Genomic DNA, 19,239 nt, shown 5'->3' on the forward strand with positions numbered 1-19,239 from the left:
AATATATATAAATGATTTAGAGGAAAATGTAACTGGATGATTAGTAAGTCTGCGGACGACACAAAGGTTGGTGGATTTACAGATAGCGATGAGGACCATCAGAGGATGCAACAGGATATAGATCAGTTGGAGACTTGGGTGGAAAGGTGGCAGATGGAGTTTAATCCGAACAAATGTAAGGTAATGCATTTTGGAAGGTCTAATCCAAATAGAAAATATACAGTAAATGGCAAAACCTTTAAGAATATTTATAGGCAAAGGGACCTGGATGTACAGGTACACAGGTCACTGAAAGTGGCAATGCAGGTGAAGAAGGTAGTCAAGAGAGCATACGGCATGCTTGCCTTCATCAGCTGGGGCATTAAGTTGAAAAATTGGCAAGTCATGTTGCAGCTTTACAGAACCTTGGTTAGGCTGCATTTGGAATATAGTGTTCAATTCTGGTCACCACACTACCAGAAAGATGTGGAAGCTTTGAAGAGGGTACAGAAAAGATTTTCCAGGATGTTGTCTGTTTTGGAGGGCATGAGCTATGAGGAGGGGTTGGAGTAACTTAGTTTGTTCTCACTGGAATGACAGAGGTTAAGGGGTGGCCTGATAGAAGTCTACAAGATTATGAGAGGCATGGACAGAATGGATAGTCAGAAACTTTTTCCCAGGGTGGAAGAGACAATTACTAGGGGGCACAGGTTTAAGATGTGAGGGACAAGGTTTAAAGGAGATGTACGAGGCAGAATTTTTACACAGAGGGTGGTGGGTGCCTGGAACTCGCTGCCGGGGGACGTATTGGAAGTAGATACTATATGACTTTTAAGGGGCATCTTGACAAACACATGAATAAGATGGGAATAGAGGAATATGTCCCCAGACGGGTTTTAGTTAAGTCGGGCAGCATGGTCGGTGCAGGCTTGGAGGGATGAAGGGCCTGTTCCTGTGCTGTAATTTTCTTTGTTCGTTGCAGTGTTAATGTAAGCCTTACTTGTGACTAATAAATAAACTTAAAAAAAAAGCCATACCAAAAATAGACAGACAAATTCAACAGGTAACAGGGAAGTGATGGATGGTACATTAAAAGGATCATGTTGACTGAAAATTAAAATATGAACCAACATACCTTTTCTACCTTAGATACACTGAAATATATATTACTTTCATCATTAAGAGGAGATTTAATGTTTCAGATGAGGAGAGCTTATAATGGAATAAATGTTTTTACTGGCAGGAGTCACAGATGTAAGGTTTTGCAAAAACAACCAGAGATGCAGATGGTTTTTTTTTAAGCAGTATGCTGGTACAGACTGGAATGCACTGCCTGAAAAGTTAGTGGATGCAGACTGAATAGAAATTTCCAAAAGGAAATTGGATAAATACTTGACAAAGGAAAATATTTGCAAGGCTATAAGGAAGGAGGATAAAATGAGCCTAATTGGATAGCTCTCTCTCTCTCTCGCACCAATGAAGGCAGAGTGATCTGAGTGGCTTCCTTATTGCTCTATAATTCTTGATTCAAACTGGATTGCATAGATCAGAAAATCCAGTCTCTAATGATCACAGAGTTAAAGTTTAAAGTTTATTGATTAATGTCACAAGTAGGCTTACATTAACACTGCAATGAAGTTACTGTAAAACCTACTAGTTGCCACACTCCAGCGCCTGTTCGGGTACATTGAGGGAGAATTTAGTGTGGCCAATGCACCTAACTTGCATGTCGTTTGGACTGTGGGAGGAAACTGGAGCACCCGGAGGAAACCCATGTAGCCACAGAGAGACACATCCAGTGACCCTAGCTGGGAATGAACTGGGTCGCTGATGCTATCACCGTGCACCCATAATATACGTGGATTTCACTTCAACATAAAATTGCAGGTGGGCCAGGGGAGGTGGGGCGGAGTGGTTGACTTTTTTTGCAGAAGTTAGTGCACAGAAGTTTTAAGGATTAAAAAACAACTTATTGTGATGATACTGTGCCCTTAAGAGATGTACTTCAATCATGTTCCTTTGCAGGATATTTCTAGCAGGCCCTAGAAATTGTCAGCACCATTGCTTGCAGCCAAAATTGTCCTCTAATTGTTACTGAAGCAAGATAATGGACATCATATTTATTTTTAATCTGGACTAATGCAATGTCCTGAGGATTTATAATCCTTTGGGGATTGCTGAGTAGAGCTTGATTTGGAGATGATTGACAGGTCACGTAATGCCTGGGGACAATTTTTTTCCCAAAAAAAGTTCAAGTTTTTAGTTTTGGTTTAGCTGTTGTCAGAAGCTGGTGGAGGACAGTATTTCTCTGTCTGTCTGTCTGTCTCTCTCTCCAGAAGCTTTTTGGAAAGTCCCAGGAATGGGAAGTCCCAGAGATTTGTTCCAACATTCAAAGGACCAATTCACAGCAGGTGTTAAAAAGCTGAAAACCCAGCATCACGTGAGCATACTTGCTTTTTGTACTAAGTCTGGAAAGGGGTGTATGTCAATGGGATGGAGTTTGACTTAGAGCAACATTGATACCTAGCTGTTAAGGTTTGTACTGTATCATGTTTGAATTTTGTAATTTTGCAATTGGTAAAAGTTATGCTAATTCTTTTTATTATATTTTAACTGTGTCCTTAAATAAACTTTTTTTGATAAAAGCTTTTTAGTGGATCACTGGAATCATACCTAGAGTGAAACACGTTATGCTCACCAGTGCTAAATTCAAATGTTAAAAATTACAGTTTAGATGAACTTTATAAAACAGCTTGGAGTGTCTGGACTGGATCTTAAATATTGTTATTAGTTGACAATGTCTTTAGAGAAATGGTTTTAACATACTCAATGATTGCAAGCTTCACAAGAGCTTTTGACAGCAACATTGGCCAGAGTTCCCCATGACAGGCTGTAGACGGAAGCAGCAGTTTATCATTTTTGTCGAAGGGCATAGTGTCATCCACTGTGATCTTGCGCCAGCATCCCTGGGAGGAGAGAGGAAGACTTACAGTCAGCTGGAAAACTAGTAAACAGACGAGTTAAACAAACCCATGCAATTTGACGCAACATATTGCAGCACAGTCCTACCGTGCGCTGATCGACACCAGTAATTACTTTAATTAATAGGACCAGGCACCTAGACTACAAATCTAATTGAGATATTCAACCTGACAGACACTACAAATTATTAGTAACTACTCTGCATAAAGGGGATTCATCATTTGACCACATTCCTTTTGTTTTATTTATTCCATTACATGCAATGATAGGGGTCAGTCTTCAACTGCTGCTGCTGTGAACCAGCCATCATGATGCAAGAGAACAGTCTGCGATTAACTCTCCCTCCCATTGTCTTTTAATAAAAACACTCTCCAGAGGCGGATGTCACTGGCCAGGCCATTATTTGATGTCCATTATGTTGCCTTGAGCAGGTGGTGATGAGGCTTCTTCTCAAACCATTGGCACAACTGTGTGCTTTGCTAGGCTACACGAGAGGGCAGGTAAGAAGTAATCAATTTGGTCTGCAAGTGGAGTAACACAAAGCCCAAACTGGGTAAGATTGGCAGACATCCTTCCTTAAAAGACATGAATAAAGCAGTCAAATTTTTATGACAATCTGATGCCTTCATGGCCATTTTTACTGGTCAACTTTTTGATTTTTCGATTTCCTGACAAAAAAAACTGAAGTGAAAGGCTCTCTCGTTCATTACTCCTGTGTGAATAATCTTGTGGAATAAGGAAGCCTTCAATCAGGTCTGAAGATTTTGCTCAGAAAGTATGTACAGACTGGATCCTTAAACTACTATTTTTTGACCTGCACTTAAGAGGCTGTGTTTCACGGGCCCCACCAAGTGTGTTTTGGGTTGAGGGGATGGGGATACGTAAAATAAGGTGGGTGCCCGCCATATTCCCGTCCATTCCCAAGTTTATCGCCATAAATTGGCAGCCCGCTCACATGCTTAAATATATAATCAAGAGTTAATTAGGCTTGTTATTAATCCAATTGACTCTGAAAATATGCTGCCCATACCATAAAACATCTTGCATGGGCAGCTGGTTTAAAAAGTTTTTCAAAGGGTGGGAAGAAAGGGGGGTTTGCACTTCAGGGCTGCCCATTGCTGATTACCGGATGGCTTCCCTCAGGTCGAACATCCTCTTCCTTTCTTCCCACCGTAATCTTAACCATATCTCTTAAGTTACCAAAACTTCTCTGCCCAGTAACCTGACCTACCTGCTCTGGGGTTCAATGGGCTTTCTTCCTTCTTCTACCGTAGTCCAGGCAGCAGCCACTGACACTGGTGGGACTGACAGAGCTTCTGGCCATCCTGAATGATTGGCAGCTCCGGAGGATGGCACTTCCTCTCCATTGAGGGGATGAAGTCCCACACTGGCCCTTGATTAGCTGGCCCATAGTGCAGCATGACTCCAGGGTGTGTTGGCTTCAGACATGCCTGTTCCAAACCAACTCTGATTCCGGGGGCGTAGGAGTGGCACAAGTTCTCTGTCACATGTCCCCCCTCCACTCCCCGCCCAACAACTCACCCACCTTCCTGCATTATTCAGCCCATGGTCTGCAAGTTATTCTGGAGCTGGAGGTAGGGCTGCTGTCAATCTCTCTCTTCAGACTATACCTTTAGAAAGTTATTTCCAACCAGAAGTATCAGTCATTTGACCTATTGCTACAATCAATTGCAAACTTTAAAGTTGTACATAGATAACACGAATATCACAGGCAGGAACAGACCATTCAATCCGTTGAGCCTGTTCCACCACTCAGTGAGATCACACTCAGCCCCATTTATGCACGTGTGCTCCACATAATAAAATATAATATTATAATATTCTTAATATCACAATATTCTTATAAATCAAAAATTTATTGCACAGCGGCACAGTGGTTAGACCTGCTGCCTCACAGCGCCAGGGACCCGGGTTCGATTCCAGGCTCAGGTCACTATCTATGTGGAGTTTGCACATTCTCCCCGTGTCTGCGTGGGTTTCCTCTGGGTGCTCTGGTTTCTTCCCACAGACCACAAGACGTGCTGGTTAGGTACACTGGCCATGCTAAATTCTCCCTCAGTGTACCCAGTGTACTCCCTCAGGTGCCGGAATGTGGCGAATAGGGGATTTTCACAGTAACTTCATTGCAGTGCTAGTGTAAGCCCACTTGTGACACTAATAAATAAATTAAACAATCTTAAAAGATACAACTGTTCCCGAATTCATGGCCTTTCAAGGAACAGAATTCCAGATTTCTAGCATTTTTATTGTGAGAAAATGTGGTTCCCGATTTCAATCCTGAATGGTCTGGTTCAAAGTTTAGGATTATATTTGCTTCATTCCTGATTTCCCTATCAAAGGAAACATTTTCTCTCTATCTACCCCATTTAACCGGTTAACATATTGTTATAATCTTGATAGAAAGCAATAACTTATTTTAAAAAAATCTGAAATCCCAGTTACATACTGAAAGAATGAAGCCACAAGATTCCACAGTTTAGATCAGAAGACTTTTCTTTAACTAAACAAGAATCAAACAAAGCAAAAAATAAAATACTGTGAGCCAAATCTTCTGGTCTCCGGACTGCTGGAGGCTGAACTTACAACTGAAGACACGGCTCAGGAACCTGTGGAAGTCCTAATGTGCAGACCTAGGTGGGGATTGTCTGGGATCCCTGCACTAGAGTTGGAGATGATGGTCAGTTCCACAGTGCTTACCTGAAGAGTGACCCAGGAAATGTTAGGCAGATTAAAACCTACTTACCTGGGTAACTACGCAACAGACCACCCAATCATCCCTGTCTGGCACCCTATGTACCCCACATCGACTGACTCCATCCAACCTGATCCGAAGATCCTCCAAGCACTCAACTGCCACCTCTGACCTGACTTGAGTACCCAGCTATTCGACCTATCCTGACCCCAATTACCCCTAACAACCTGACTATCCTCCAATCAGCCCTGACTCTCTCCAACAGCCCAGCTCCTCCCAACCTGATGTGACAAACCTACAAGGCAACTATCCCCCCAGCTGACCAACCAGTCACCCACCTACATACCCATTCATCCATTCACCCACTCACCCATTCAGTAATATTCAAAGACTGGAGCTTTAAGTTTACCATACGACAGCTAGGGAAACAGAAATGGGTCATGTTTTGTCAGTCATGGTATCTGAGCTTCATTGGCAAGGCCAGCATTTATTGCCCAGCCCTAATCACCTTTGTGAAGATGGTGGTGAACTGCTGGAGTCTGTGAAGTGAAGATTAGAGAGGGAGTTCCAAGACTTTGACCAATGTTAATGTAGAACTGTTGAAATAAGTCCAAGTTAAAATGGTGTGTAGCTTGAAGGGGAACTTACAGGTGGTGGTGTTTCCATGCATTTGCTGCTTGTGTTCTTCTAGGCACTGGAGGTCATGGATTAGAAGGTGCTTTCAAAGGGACCTAGGCAAGTTGCTGCAGTGCATCCTTTAGATGCCACACTGTGCTGCAGGAGTAAATGTTTAAGGTGGTGGATCGGTGCTAATCAAGAGGATTGCTTTGTCCTGACTGGTGTTTAGCTCCTTAAATTTGTGACCATGGTAAAGTTTGTATGATTATTATGTCTCAGCTTATCTTTTGATCAGTAAGAAATTTTTAATTTTGGACTGTATATGAAAGGTAAATGAGAGGGCTCATGTAACCTGCGCTGGAATCTATCTGACTATAAAAGTTGAGTGAAAATAGTAAGCGTCAAAGGGAAGACTCAAATTCTGTGACTGAAACAGGGTTGACAGATAACTGAGGACAATCACAGCTGTGGCAAGTGGTGCAGTGGGTTGTGTCCCTAGCTCTGAGCCAGAAGATCTGAACTTGAGTGCCACTCCTAGACTTGATGGCCAAGAAAGATGTATTCATAATGTGGCTAATAGGTTGAGCATCAACCTGCATAATCCTACTAACACGCCAATGGCTGGTGGTAAAAATGGGAGAGATTCCTGGTCAGATGTATTTGATGAGGAGAGCTGCTCCTCAAGCTGTAAGCTTCTGGTGACAGGCTAACAGCCAGTTCCAGGTAAAAACTCACAATGAAATCAGATGATTCCAGACCAATGAGTGCAGAAAGAAAAACAACAACAGTTTTGATTATGTCCACAATCAAAATTTAAGTTTCCTGAAAGATGTTAGCAGTATCAAGATCGTAAATAATTTTGGTGAAACCAACCTCTTTGGTTTCAAGATGAAAGCCTTATGTGGTCAGAGATAGGGAACTCACATGCCTATTAGGAGACTAGGCTAAGTTGTTTCCTGTTGTCATGCAGAAGGGGATAAGGGATGCCATATTTGGATCAAGTTGCAGGCTTTCTTATGAACCCAGGAATATCACAGACAGCTGAAGCTTTGGTCATATGTATTTTACAGTGCACTGGGAGGTAGAGCAAAATAGATAAATGTTAGCCAGACTTGCACTTTAAGCAGAGAAAATACTAACTTTACTGGTCACGACATGGAATTCAGGTAGGAGCTTACGCTCAATTTGAAGATCGAGTTCATGAGGGGGAAACAGATTGGAAGATTTGCCTATCATGGAGCTGGTGGAAGGAACCACAGCAACCCAGAGTAGAAGTTGCAGCTGGTACTTGGAAGTTGGGGCTTTTAAGAACTGGGACCATAGTGGAGGGTTATGAGAAACTAAGAGTATTTTCAGATTTTTGGAATCACTAAGAAGGCATGAAGCCTATGCTTAAAGTGGAGTCCATAATGTGAAGTTTTAAAGGAAAGTTGGAGGGTTGTTAAGCCAAATGTTAGTGGGAGGCTTGCCATGAAATCTTGTACTTTGGAGAATAGCTGGGACACTGAGGAGAAATCAAATTGAATTCCAAAGAGCTGTGGCATATTTTGGTTGGGAAATCAATGAACCCTCAAGATTCTGTAATGTATAAAAGAAAAATTGGGTGGAATTAAAAGGTAGAATGATGTTTAAAACTTAAGTAATTGCAAAGTCTCGTGTCAATTTAGTAGTGCTTGCTTTGTTTAAATTTGTTTTATCTTGTGTAAAATGCAAATTGTTTGTGGTGTAGTTCTTTCAGTTAATAACTGGGATTCTAATTTATCTTACAAAATTAACTGTCTCCATGGAGATCATAGCAAATGTTGTTGGAGCTTCACGCCTCCATACAAGGGGAGAATATTCCAACATGTTCTTGACTTGTGCCTTGCAGATCACTGAAAAGCTTTGAGGAGTCAGGAGGTGAGTTATCACTTGCCACAGAATACCTGTTCTTTGACCTGTTCTTGGAGCCATAGTGTATATGTAACGGTTCAGTTAGGTTTCTGGTCAAACGTGACCTTCAGGATGGTGACGGTGAGGGAGGCGGCGATGATTTTGCTACTGAATGTCAAGGAGAGATGGTTAGACTCTCTCATGTTGCAGATAGTTAATGCCTGGCACTTGCATGGCAATAATGTTACTTTGATTTGATTTGATTTATTATTGTCACGTGTATTGGTGCACAGTGAAAAGTACTGTTTCTTGTACGCTATACAAACAAAGCATACCGTTCATGGAGAAGGAAACAAGAGAGTGCAGAATGTAGTGTTACAGTCATAGCTAGGGTGTAGAGAAAGATCATACTTGAAATTCATCAGCTGAAGCCTGGATGTTCCATAGGTCTTGTTGCATATGGACATAGATTGCTTAATTATCTGAAGAATTGCGTATGGAACCTAACACTTATTTAATTCATGTTGCCTTATTTCTCTGGCTGCATTTTGCTTTCACAATGACTCATCATCACTAATACCTAGAAACACTGCTATAAAGAGTGTAGTTAAGGAGTTCCACTAATCAAATAGTCTTTTAATAAGGAATCTTATGAAAAAGCTTTGTATAATGCCTCAACAGCAGCGCAAACCACACTAATAAGTCAAGCAGGAAACAGGATAGTCAAAGTAAGTGGGTTCATGCAGTTTCCTTAATCATGACTCATGCTGCTCTCTTTATTTGATTCTCAGAAAGGCTGATGGATGAGAAATGACACAGCCATACTCCCAGCTGATTGACAGTGCTTATTCTAAATGCCAAAGGAGCTTTAGGTTATAACAAACACCCAAAGCTGTGGATTGAATCTGGTTCCAAGCAGTAGTTTGACCTGGATTGCAAAATACAGCAACTGCTCAAGTAAATTGTGTTGGGATTCAATCAATCATTTACATAATTTTTGATTAAATTATAATTAAAAATCTTTATTATCAAAGTTTATTTTAAACTGTAATCACTTGCTACGATTTTGTCTGTAATTATGTTTGCCTCCTTCCCTTCCTCCACCCAACCGAACATCCTCCTTCCCCTGATTTAGCCCTGATCTCGCATCTTTCTCTGATTTCTCCTCTATTGTTCCTCATGCCTTCTGCAAGCTCACTTCATCATAATATCCACCTCTTACTCCTTATTCCCACTCAACTGCTGACCACCCAACTTCCCCATGTTAACCTTCTGTCTTCAGGTGTTGCTCCTCTCTGCCATTATCACCCCTTTTCTCAACAAAAACAAACCTTGACCCCACTATCCCTGCAAACTACTAGTCCATCACCAATCTTCCATTCCTCACCAAAGTCTCCCAAATCTGTACTCATGCTTGTCAGAAATCCATGTTTGAATCCCTCCAATCTGTTTTCAGTCCCAACACAATGCCATAACAGTTCTGTTCTGATCAAAGTGGTAGATGACATCCTATGGACTGTGATAAAAGTAAGCATTCTCTTTCTGTCCTCCTTAACCTGTTGGCACCCTTTGATACAGCTGACAACACCATCCTCCTCCAATATCTCTCCGATGTTGTCTAGCTAAGTGAGACTCTCCCACCTAGTTCTGTTCTAAACTATTTAGGTGTCACTCGTAATGGCTTCTCTTAATGCCCCCATACTGTTACCTCTTGAGTTCCCTTAGAATCAGTCATTGGCCTTTTTCTATTTCTAATCTGAATACTGCCGCTTGTCGACATCATCTGAAAGCATGGTGCTGGTTTTCATTTTGTTAAGACCTCCGCTGATGTTAAATAAGAGGTGGTGGCTGCTGCTAGTACTACACCAACCCAAGGCCTCTCATCATTGCTGAATCCCAAATCACAGCTAAGTAATGGCAAGAGGTGGGATCACAAGTTGGGTCCATGGGGGATAGGGAGGAAGGGGTTCATTTTCAGCATCCCTGCCCCCAACACCCCACAGTGTGCTTTTGAAGAAGGGACCCCTGGGTTTGCTTGTCATCCTCCCCTTCTGGGTTAATACAAGCAGCTGCAGATGAGACCCTTGAGTCTGCAGTAACTGCCCACTTAACGCTCTCAATTGACAGGGATGGGAAGGCCTTCCCTGGGCCTTCTTACCAAAGACTTAATCAAAGTCCGTCCCTTAGCTCCTTCATTTCACAATTCTCCAAGATATCTGCACTTACTTAATTCTGGCTCTTCAACACCCTAATTTTAATCCTGCCATCATTGCTGGTGGCATTTTCAGTTGCCTTGGTACTAAGCTCTGGAATTCCCTCCCAATACTTCTCCATCTCTCAACCTTGCTTCCCTCCTTTAACATACTCTTCAAATCCATTTTTTTGATCAAGCTTTTGGTAATACGACCTAGTATCATTTTATGGGCCTCCATGTCATTGTTTTATAACACTCCTGTAAAATGTTTTGGGATGTTTTACTACATTAAAGTGCTATATAAATTAATCATTCTTGTTACTCATGTTGTAACTGACTGTGGTACTTGCAGTGGCACTGAAGAAAGTTTTTACACCTTTTTGTAGTTTATTCTGGAGATGCGGGTCAGTATGAGATGGGACCTTCTCACTGAACCAATGGAAGATTGATTTCCAAAGGCAGTTAAGAAACAACCATGTTTGTGTGGGACTAGACTCACACATAGGCCAGACTGGATAAGGACTTCATGTTTCCTAATAAAAGACATTAGTAAACCATTTTGGTTTTCAATGTAAACTTCCTGGCTAGTTTTATTGACATGATAACGGCTTCTTATTTCCAGGTAGTTAAAACCTAAACAGAATATCTCAAAATGAATGATGGAATTTTAACTTATAGTTGCTGGACTAATCCAGCAGTATAATTACTACACTACAATGATACGTACAGTGCGTCAAAAAAAACAAAGAACAACCCAGCACGGGAAACAGGCCCTTCGGCCCAACGAGCCCGCGCCACCGCATCACCCTACACCTATTCTACCCTGCGTGTCTACGAATAGAACCCCTAACTTAGCCAGATTCAGGGGTCCTAAAAATGTTTTCTCTATCCTCCTTGAGATCCTCAAGATATTATCCTTAAGTTGCACAAAAAGAACCTGCTTCAGAAGTCAATTAATTGGATTTTCCATGATCATCATTGTGATGCAGGGGGGTGTGGTGAGGATGCTGTCTTCCCATTTGATCTTGAGAATCCTGTGGAGATACTGCTGGTGGAAATTCTCCAGTGCCTGGCAGTTCCTTTGGCCAATGGCCAAATTCTCACTGTCATAGTGTGGGGGCAACAACACTAAAGCATCTATCCTCCTTTGGAGATTTCTTGCTGAAGATCTAGTTGTACAATTTTCAGAAGACTGTGCTGGCACAGTGGATGCTGACCTGGATCATTCTTTGGTGGTGATCTTTTGAGAAAGGTAGCTGCTGACATATGAAAAGTGTTCAATGACACACTGACATTGGTGCATTTCAGGAGCTTGCTGAAAAACTTGCTGCTGAACAACAAGTTGCAACATAGTCAGAAACTGACCACACAAACTCTTCTGCAGAAAGGTGACAAAAGCAGAAGGAGAGAGAGTAAAACTCTTGCTCAAGAAACCACTATGAATTCTTGTTCACTCTGTGTCTAAGTCACACAGAAATCATGAAGCCTGGCAGACATTGTCCTTGGTTTGAAGGACTGACTATGGTGATACTACAATTGCCCGCATAGTATACTTGTGCCCTTTTGTTCTGCTTTGCCTGTTACAATGGCTCGTAACTGCAATCACATTAATTTTACTGGGTTTGCATCCACATGCAGTTGCAAGTTGAAGCCATTGGGTGACAATGTTAAGTAAGGTTTGGATCGCTCCAGCACACTGCTGCTTTTAGTTTTAGCCTCTAAAGGAAATTTTCAATTCTAATGTTCCACCCAACCTTATTTTTCCACTTTCCATATTGCTCTAATATTTCCTATTTAACTAACTAATACTAGCAAAGATGCAACTATCCTCAGCCCCTAAACCAACTTTAACTGAACATTGTTCTGGCTCTTGACTGGTCTTATGCAATATCATGTTTCATCAACTGCTGTGTTTAGAAGGATGAATAATTTGCATTTATAAAGCACTTTTCATGACCGCTGGACATCCCAAAACTTTTTCCAGCCAATTAAATAATCTGGAAGTGCCACTATAGGTATAACGTAGTAATAGCGGTAGCCAAATTACGCTCATCAAACCTCCACAAAAAACAAAGCGGTAATGATCAAATAATGTTTTTTATGATGTTGTTGAGATATAAATGTTGCCCAGGACTCTCCCCTGCTCTTCCTCAATAATGCCGTGGCTTTTTTTGTCTTCACTGGAGAGGGCAGATGAGCCATAGTTAATATCTCATCTGAAGTTTGACACCTCCAACAGTGCAGCAATCATTCAGTACTAATTGCAGTGGTAGACTAGATATTGTGTTCATGTCTTTGGAGTAGAACTTAATCTCACAACCTACTGAATTAGAGGTAATAGTGCTACCAACGGAGCCAAAATTGATGCAAATTACATTTTGATTATATAACATCTACACAAATTTCTACTAAAGAACATGTAATATATGCATCGCTTTCTGACCTGCGTCCATCATTAACAACGTTGTATTGAGTGCCAAGACTTGCAAAATTACCTTATAAATGCAACAGTTGAGGTTAACCTAATATTGGTTTGTAATTTAGCACAAAGAATTTTACATAAGAACATAAGAAATAGGAGCAGGAGTAGGCCATCCAGCCCTTCGAGCCTGCCCCGCCATTCAATAAGATCATGGTTGATCTGTCGTGTCTCAGTTCCACATTCCTGCCCTCTCCCCATAACCCTTAATCCCCTCGCTTATCAAAAACCCATCAACCCGCGTCTTAAAAATATTTAGCGAGGCAGCCTCCACCACCTCAACGGGCAGAGAATTCCAGAGATTCACCACCCTTTGAGTGAAGAAGTTCCTCCTCAACTCCGTTCTAAACCGTCCCCCCTTTATCTTGAGGCTGTGCCCCCTAGTCCTACTGTCCTTTCTGAGCGGGAAGAGCCTCTCCACCTCTATCCTATCCATCCCATTCATCATCTTATATGTCTCAGTGAGATCTCCCCTCATTCTTCTAAACTCAAACGAGTACAAGCCTAGTTTATTCAGCTTCTCCTCATAGCTCAACCCCCTCAACTCTGACATCAGCCTAGTAAACCTCCTCTGCACTCCCTCAAAGGCCAAAATATCCTTGCGTAAGTGCGGCGACCAAAACTGCACACAGTACTCCAGCTGCGGCCTCACCAATGCCCTATACAGCTGCAGCAAGACCTCCCTACTTTTATATTCAATCCCCCTCGCTATGAAGGCCAGCATCCCATTAGCCTTCCTGACCACCTGCTGCACCTGCAGGCTGGGTTTTTGCGACTCATGCACAAGGACCCCGAGGTCCCTCTGCACCGTCGCCTGTTGCAGTTTTTTGCCCTGTAAGTAATAGTCCTTCCTACCATTATTCCTACCAAAGTGGACCACCTCGCACCTGCCAACATTAAATTCCATTTGCCATTTCCTGGCCCATTCGCCCAGCCTATCTAGATCCTTCTGCAGACTCTCCACACCCTCCGCGCAATTTGCCGTTCCACCAATCTTGGTGTCATCAGCAAATTTTGACACCATACACTCGGTTCCCTCCTCCAGATCATCTATATAAATGGTAAATAGCTGATTTTATTGAAATTTTATTGAAAGTTGAGACTGTTTAAAACAAACAGAAGGTGTTTAACAATATGAAGGTTCAGGATGTGCAAAGTAGATAAAAACAGATGTTTCCACGTGATCAAGGAATCTAGAAGAGATGTACCTTTATGATTAAATGCAAGAGATTTAACAAGGTGCTTCAAGGAGCTTTGCATAAGAAAAGTTGACATTGAGCCACATGAGATATTAGGGGAGATGACCAAAAGCTTGGTCCAGGAGGTGGGTTTTAAGGAACATCTTTAAAGAAGGAAAAAGAGGTAGATGAATGGAATGGAGAAAGGAATTCTGGTGTATAGGGCCTAGGCAACTGAAGGCACACCACTAATGCTGCAGTAATTAAAATCAGGGATGGTCAAGATGTCAAAATTAGAAGAGCAGAGATCTCTTGAGAGAATTTTGGGGATGTAGGAGATCACAGAGATCAGAAAGAGGAAAAGTTGTGGATAGATTTGAAAACGAGGATTTTTTTTTAAAAAATCAAGGTGCTACTTAACCTGGCTAATGTAGGACAACAAGCACTGGAATGAATGGAACTTGATGCGAGTAAGCACATATTTGAATGATCTCAGGCATACGGAGTGCAGGAATGAATGTGGGAGACTGGCCAGAAGTGAATTAGAAGAGTCAAGTTTTGAAGTAATAGGTATAGCTGGGGTTATCAGCAGCACATGAGCTGAGAGACTGGTGAAGTTATGGAAATGGAAAGATAAAGTCTAAGTGATCATTTGGATTTGTGGCTGGAAGTTCCTTTTGGCACCAATGTTGCAAATAGTGTGGTTCAGCCTCAGACAGCTGCTAGAGGGAGACAGAAGTTGGCAATTACAGAACTAAGTTTGTGGCGGTGACCAAAGGCAATGGCTTAGCCTTTTCAATATTTAACTAGAGGAGATTTCTGTTCACCCAGTCCTGGGTGACAGATAAGGAATGTAATTTTTTTTGCAACAGTGGAGGAGTCAGGAGAGGTGGTGGTGAACATATCAGTAAACATTAAAAAAAATGTTTTCAGAAAATGTCAGTGAGAATGTAGGTGAGAAATAGGAGACACAAACCATTAGTCACTTGTGCATCCCTGATTTTCTTTGCCCCTCCATTTGTAGGTGTGTCAATGCCCAAGGTCCCTTCACTCCCTAAACCTTCCTTGCCTCTTTCTCCTACTTCAAGGTGCCCATTAAAACATTTTGATGAAACATTTAGTTATCTCCTTATATGACCCTTTGTTTATTTTATGACTGATTACACTCCTATGAAATGTTCTTGCTACATTAAATGTGTCATATAAATGTGAGTTGTTGTTGATGTAGTTATTAAAATAAAATCCCATCTTGGTCTTTGATTGGATGCAAGACACTGGAACCACTTCCACAATGACAGGTCAAATATAAAGCCAAGCAGCCAAGTCTAAAACAGTTACTGAGATGTGATAATGCTCCACTTCTGCAAAGTTGGATGAATCAGAAAACTGTTACAATCCACAATTGAGATTTATATGGAAAAGAGTGCGCTGGTTCCCCTGCATCATCTCCAGTGGTACCAGAAAATCCTACTGGCAGGAAAATCCCACCTAGTGTGTTTAGCAACAAGAAAGTGAAGGGCAATTTGTTTAATAATAAAAGGAAACAGTATTATACATAATATTACCAAATACTGTGTTTGTCTCATTTCTGTTACCTACAAATTAGTCATTATTCTACACTAAATTGTTAATACTGCATGATTGTTAACTGACGTTACAGATAATGATGATGCATTCATTTGTCATCTTATTCCATTGTTAAATCAAAGTTTTTAAATGTATGCTCCACTCTTAACTGACTCTTAATTAGATTTCAAACTAAATGTGTAAATTACCAAACTGGTTTTACAATTGTAAGTTCAAGGGTTCATAGAAACCTGGAAACTAGAAGCAGGAGTAGGTCATTCAGCCCTTCGAGCCTGCTTCGCAATTCATCTTGATCACGGCTGATCATCAAATTCAATATCCTGATCCTCCCTCCCATATCCCTTGATCCCTTTAGCCCCAAGTGCTACATCTAATTTCTTCTTGAAATTAGACAATATTTTGGACTCAACTATATTCTGCGGTAGTGAATTCCAGCATTCACCACCCTTTGGGTGAAGAAATTCCTCCTCATCTCAGTTCCAAAAGGTTTATACCTTATCTTCAAACTACCATCCCTAGTTCTGGACTCCCCCACCATTGGGAACATCTTCTCTGAATCTACCTGTCTAACCTTATTAGAATTTTATAAATTTCCATGAGAGTCCCGCTCACTCTTCTAAACTCCAGCGAATATAATCCTAACTGATTTAGTCTCTCTTCATATGACAACCTGGAAAGCCTTTGCTGTACTCCCTCTATAGTAAGGACATCCTCCCACGGATAAGGACACAAAAACTGCATACAATACTCCAAGTGTCGTCTCACCAAAGCCCTATACAATTGCAGCAAAACATCCCTATCCTTACACTCAAATCATCTCACTATGAAGACCAACATACCATTTGCCTTCTTTACTGCCTGCTATACCTGTGTGCTGACTTTCAGCGACTGATACATGAGGACTCCAAGGTCTTGTTGAGTATCCACTTCTCTCAATTTACACCCATTAAGAATAATCTGTCTTCCTATTATTGCTACCAAAGTGGATAACCTCATATTTATCCACATTATATTGCATGTGGCATGCAGATGCCCATACATTCAGCCTGTCCAAATCATGCTGCAGCATCTCTGCATCCTCTTCACAGCTCACCCTCCCACCCAACTTTGTGTCATCTGCAAATCTGGAGATAATACATTCAGTTCCCTCTTCCAAATCATTAACATATAATGTGAACAGTTGGGGTCCTAGCACAGATTCCTGACTGTCAATCAGAAAAAGACCCATTTATGCCAACTCTTTGCTTATTGTAACTCCTTTACTCAAAAAAGACAGTCTCAATTTAATGATAATTTGAACTCTTACCATCCAGTACAGTCTCACGACATACTTTCCATAACTGTTGTAGAGAGCTATGTGTCCCTTCATGGTCTTACAAAGGGCATATATGTGTTCCCAGGGCTTCCAGGGAGGTCCCACTGTATCCAACAAGCTTTTTTCGTTTAATTTAGTGTCATGGCAGGCGGTCCAGAGCATAATCACTTCACTGATAATCCATCGCATCAACTGAAGATAAAACAGGAGAAGTCACTCTAATGCTTTAAAATAACAGGGAGATTACTGGGAGATTTGTACTCCCTATTGATAATGCAACCCATTGCTTTACTTGTCTGTTTTAATTGAAGCAAACACTGCATTAATAGAATCATAGAATTATAAATTTAGGAGGGTTTTTTTTAAAGAGCTGAGGTATCACAAATGTTACGCTGCAGTCTTTCCCTGCACTTGCATTACTACAGTGGCTGCCAACTTTTGTCCAAACACCATTAACAGCTTCTGAGAGTAAAAAGGTGTAAGAAATATTAATCCATTCCTCCTCACTTGAAAATGTCTTAACTGAGAGTTACTTCTTAAAACTCCTGAGGTCTAACGTATTGAAAAAATCATTAATGATTAAAAGTATTGCACAAAAAGATGCAAGAAAGATGAAAAAGGCAGAAGCACGATGTGGGGCTGTGGGGAAGGCTGAGGCATAGATTGCCCTAAGTGAGAAAAAGATTAGCATTTATGCAGTGCCTTTCAAGACCCAAGAATGTCAGGACTTTCCAAAGGGCTTGGCAGTCAATAAAGTACTTTTGAATTGGAGTCACTGTTCAGTGCTTTTTAAAAATTGTTCATGCCATGTGAGCATCATTGGTAAGATCCAACACTAGCTTCCTTTGAGAAAGAGACGGTGAGCTGCCTTCTTGAACTTTTACAGTCCACGGCGTGTAATTACACCTACATGATTTTGATTCAGTGACAGTGAAGGAACAGCAATATAGTTCCACATCAGTAGAGTGTGTGAATTGGAAGGGAATCTGCAGATGTTCCCAGATGCTCTGTGCCCTTGCTCTTCTCGGCAGTCGAGATCACGGGTTTAGAAGATGCTGTCCAAAAATGTTTGGAAAGTTGCTGCTGTGCAGCCTGGTAGATAGTACACACTGCTGCCATTACGTGCCGATGGTGGAAGGAATAATTGTTTAAGATGGTGGAAGGGGATGCCAATCAAGTGTGATGTTTTGTCTGACACTGATTTAAGCTTCATGGGTGTATTGGAGTTGCATCCAAGAAAATGGTGAAAATTCCATCACACTTCCAATTTGTACCTTGCAACTGGATATGGGGAGTCAGGAGGTGAGTGCTCACCACAGAATTCCCAGCTTCTGATCTGCCCTTTTAGTCATAGTTATTTATTTGCCTGGTTTAGTTCAGTTTCTGGTCAATGGTATCACCAGATAGGGAGTGGTTTGTTCTTAGCTTTTTCTATAATATGCTGCTTCCATTGTTTAGCATGGATGTAGTCTTGCTGTAGTTTCACCAGAATGGCATTTAATTCTTGGTTATGTCTGTTGCCTTTCCAATTCTCTTCACTGAACCAGGGTTGGCTCCCTAACCTGATGATAATTGTAGAGTGGGGATGGGTGTCAAACCATGAGGCTACAGGTTGTGGATAATACAACTGTGCAACTGTTGCTATGGCTCTCATAGATGCCCAAGTTTAAGCTGCTATGGTGATTCTGAATCTATCTCATTTAGCATAGTGGTAATGCTACAAACACAATGGAAGATATCGTCAGTGCAAAGAGATGACTTTGGGAGCAATTTTACGAAAAAAAATTCTAAGCGCCGAGTGAGCATGAAAATGGGAAAGAATCGCATCCATTTTTGAGGAATTTCCCTGACACAATCATCCGGCATTTAGAAATAAAAATGAGGCAAAATGTGATTCTCACCAGTAGGGGGAGTAGGCACAGCCTATTCACGCCAGGAAGCCGACTGCTGAGCTGTAGGAGTGCCAATGTGAAGCTGGATATCTCAGGAGATTTAGAGTCACTCGATTGGCTAGACTGACATGATAAGCCGGTAAGATCGCCCCTTTTGTCTTTAAAAGGACTTTGTGATGGTCACATCTACTAATACTATCATGCACAGATGCATCTGCTATGGGTAGATTAGTGAGAACAAAGTTAAGTAGACTTTTCTTTCTTAATAGTTCTTTCACCACTTGCCATTGACCTAGACTGGCTGGCACATTCCTCAGGACTTGGCAAGCTTTGTCAGTCCTGGTGCTATCGGGTCATTCTTAGTGATGGACATTGAGATCCCCCAGGACTTCAAAACTTTCTGATGGTAGATCTTGTTTCAGCAATGCTA

At 41.4% G+C, this 19,239-nt stretch overlaps 1 protein-coding gene across 1 annotated transcript in view; it reads right to left on the minus strand.

Annotated features, from left to right (window-relative positions):
* adgb (androglobin) overlaps positions 1–19,239 on the minus strand; it is a 267,020-nt gene that overhangs the window by 209,793 nt on the left and 37,988 nt on the right. The window contains exons 5-6 of the mRNA XM_080200127.1: positions 16,909–17,109; positions 2,806–2,945 (exon numbers count right to left, since the gene is read on the minus strand). Coding sequence (XP_080056253.1) covers positions 2,806–2,945; positions 16,909–17,109 — 341 coding nt within the window. The remainder of the gene's footprint in view (positions 1–2,805; positions 2,946–16,908; positions 17,110–19,239) is intronic.

Source organism: Carcharhinus amblyrhynchos, chromosome 12, assembly GCF_965287045.1.
Source record: "Carcharhinus amblyrhynchos chromosome 12, sCarAmb.v2.hapA, whole genome shotgun sequence".
Classification (NCBI taxonomy): domain Eukaryota; kingdom Metazoa; phylum Chordata; class Chondrichthyes; order Carcharhiniformes; family Carcharhinidae; genus Carcharhinus; species Carcharhinus amblyrhynchos.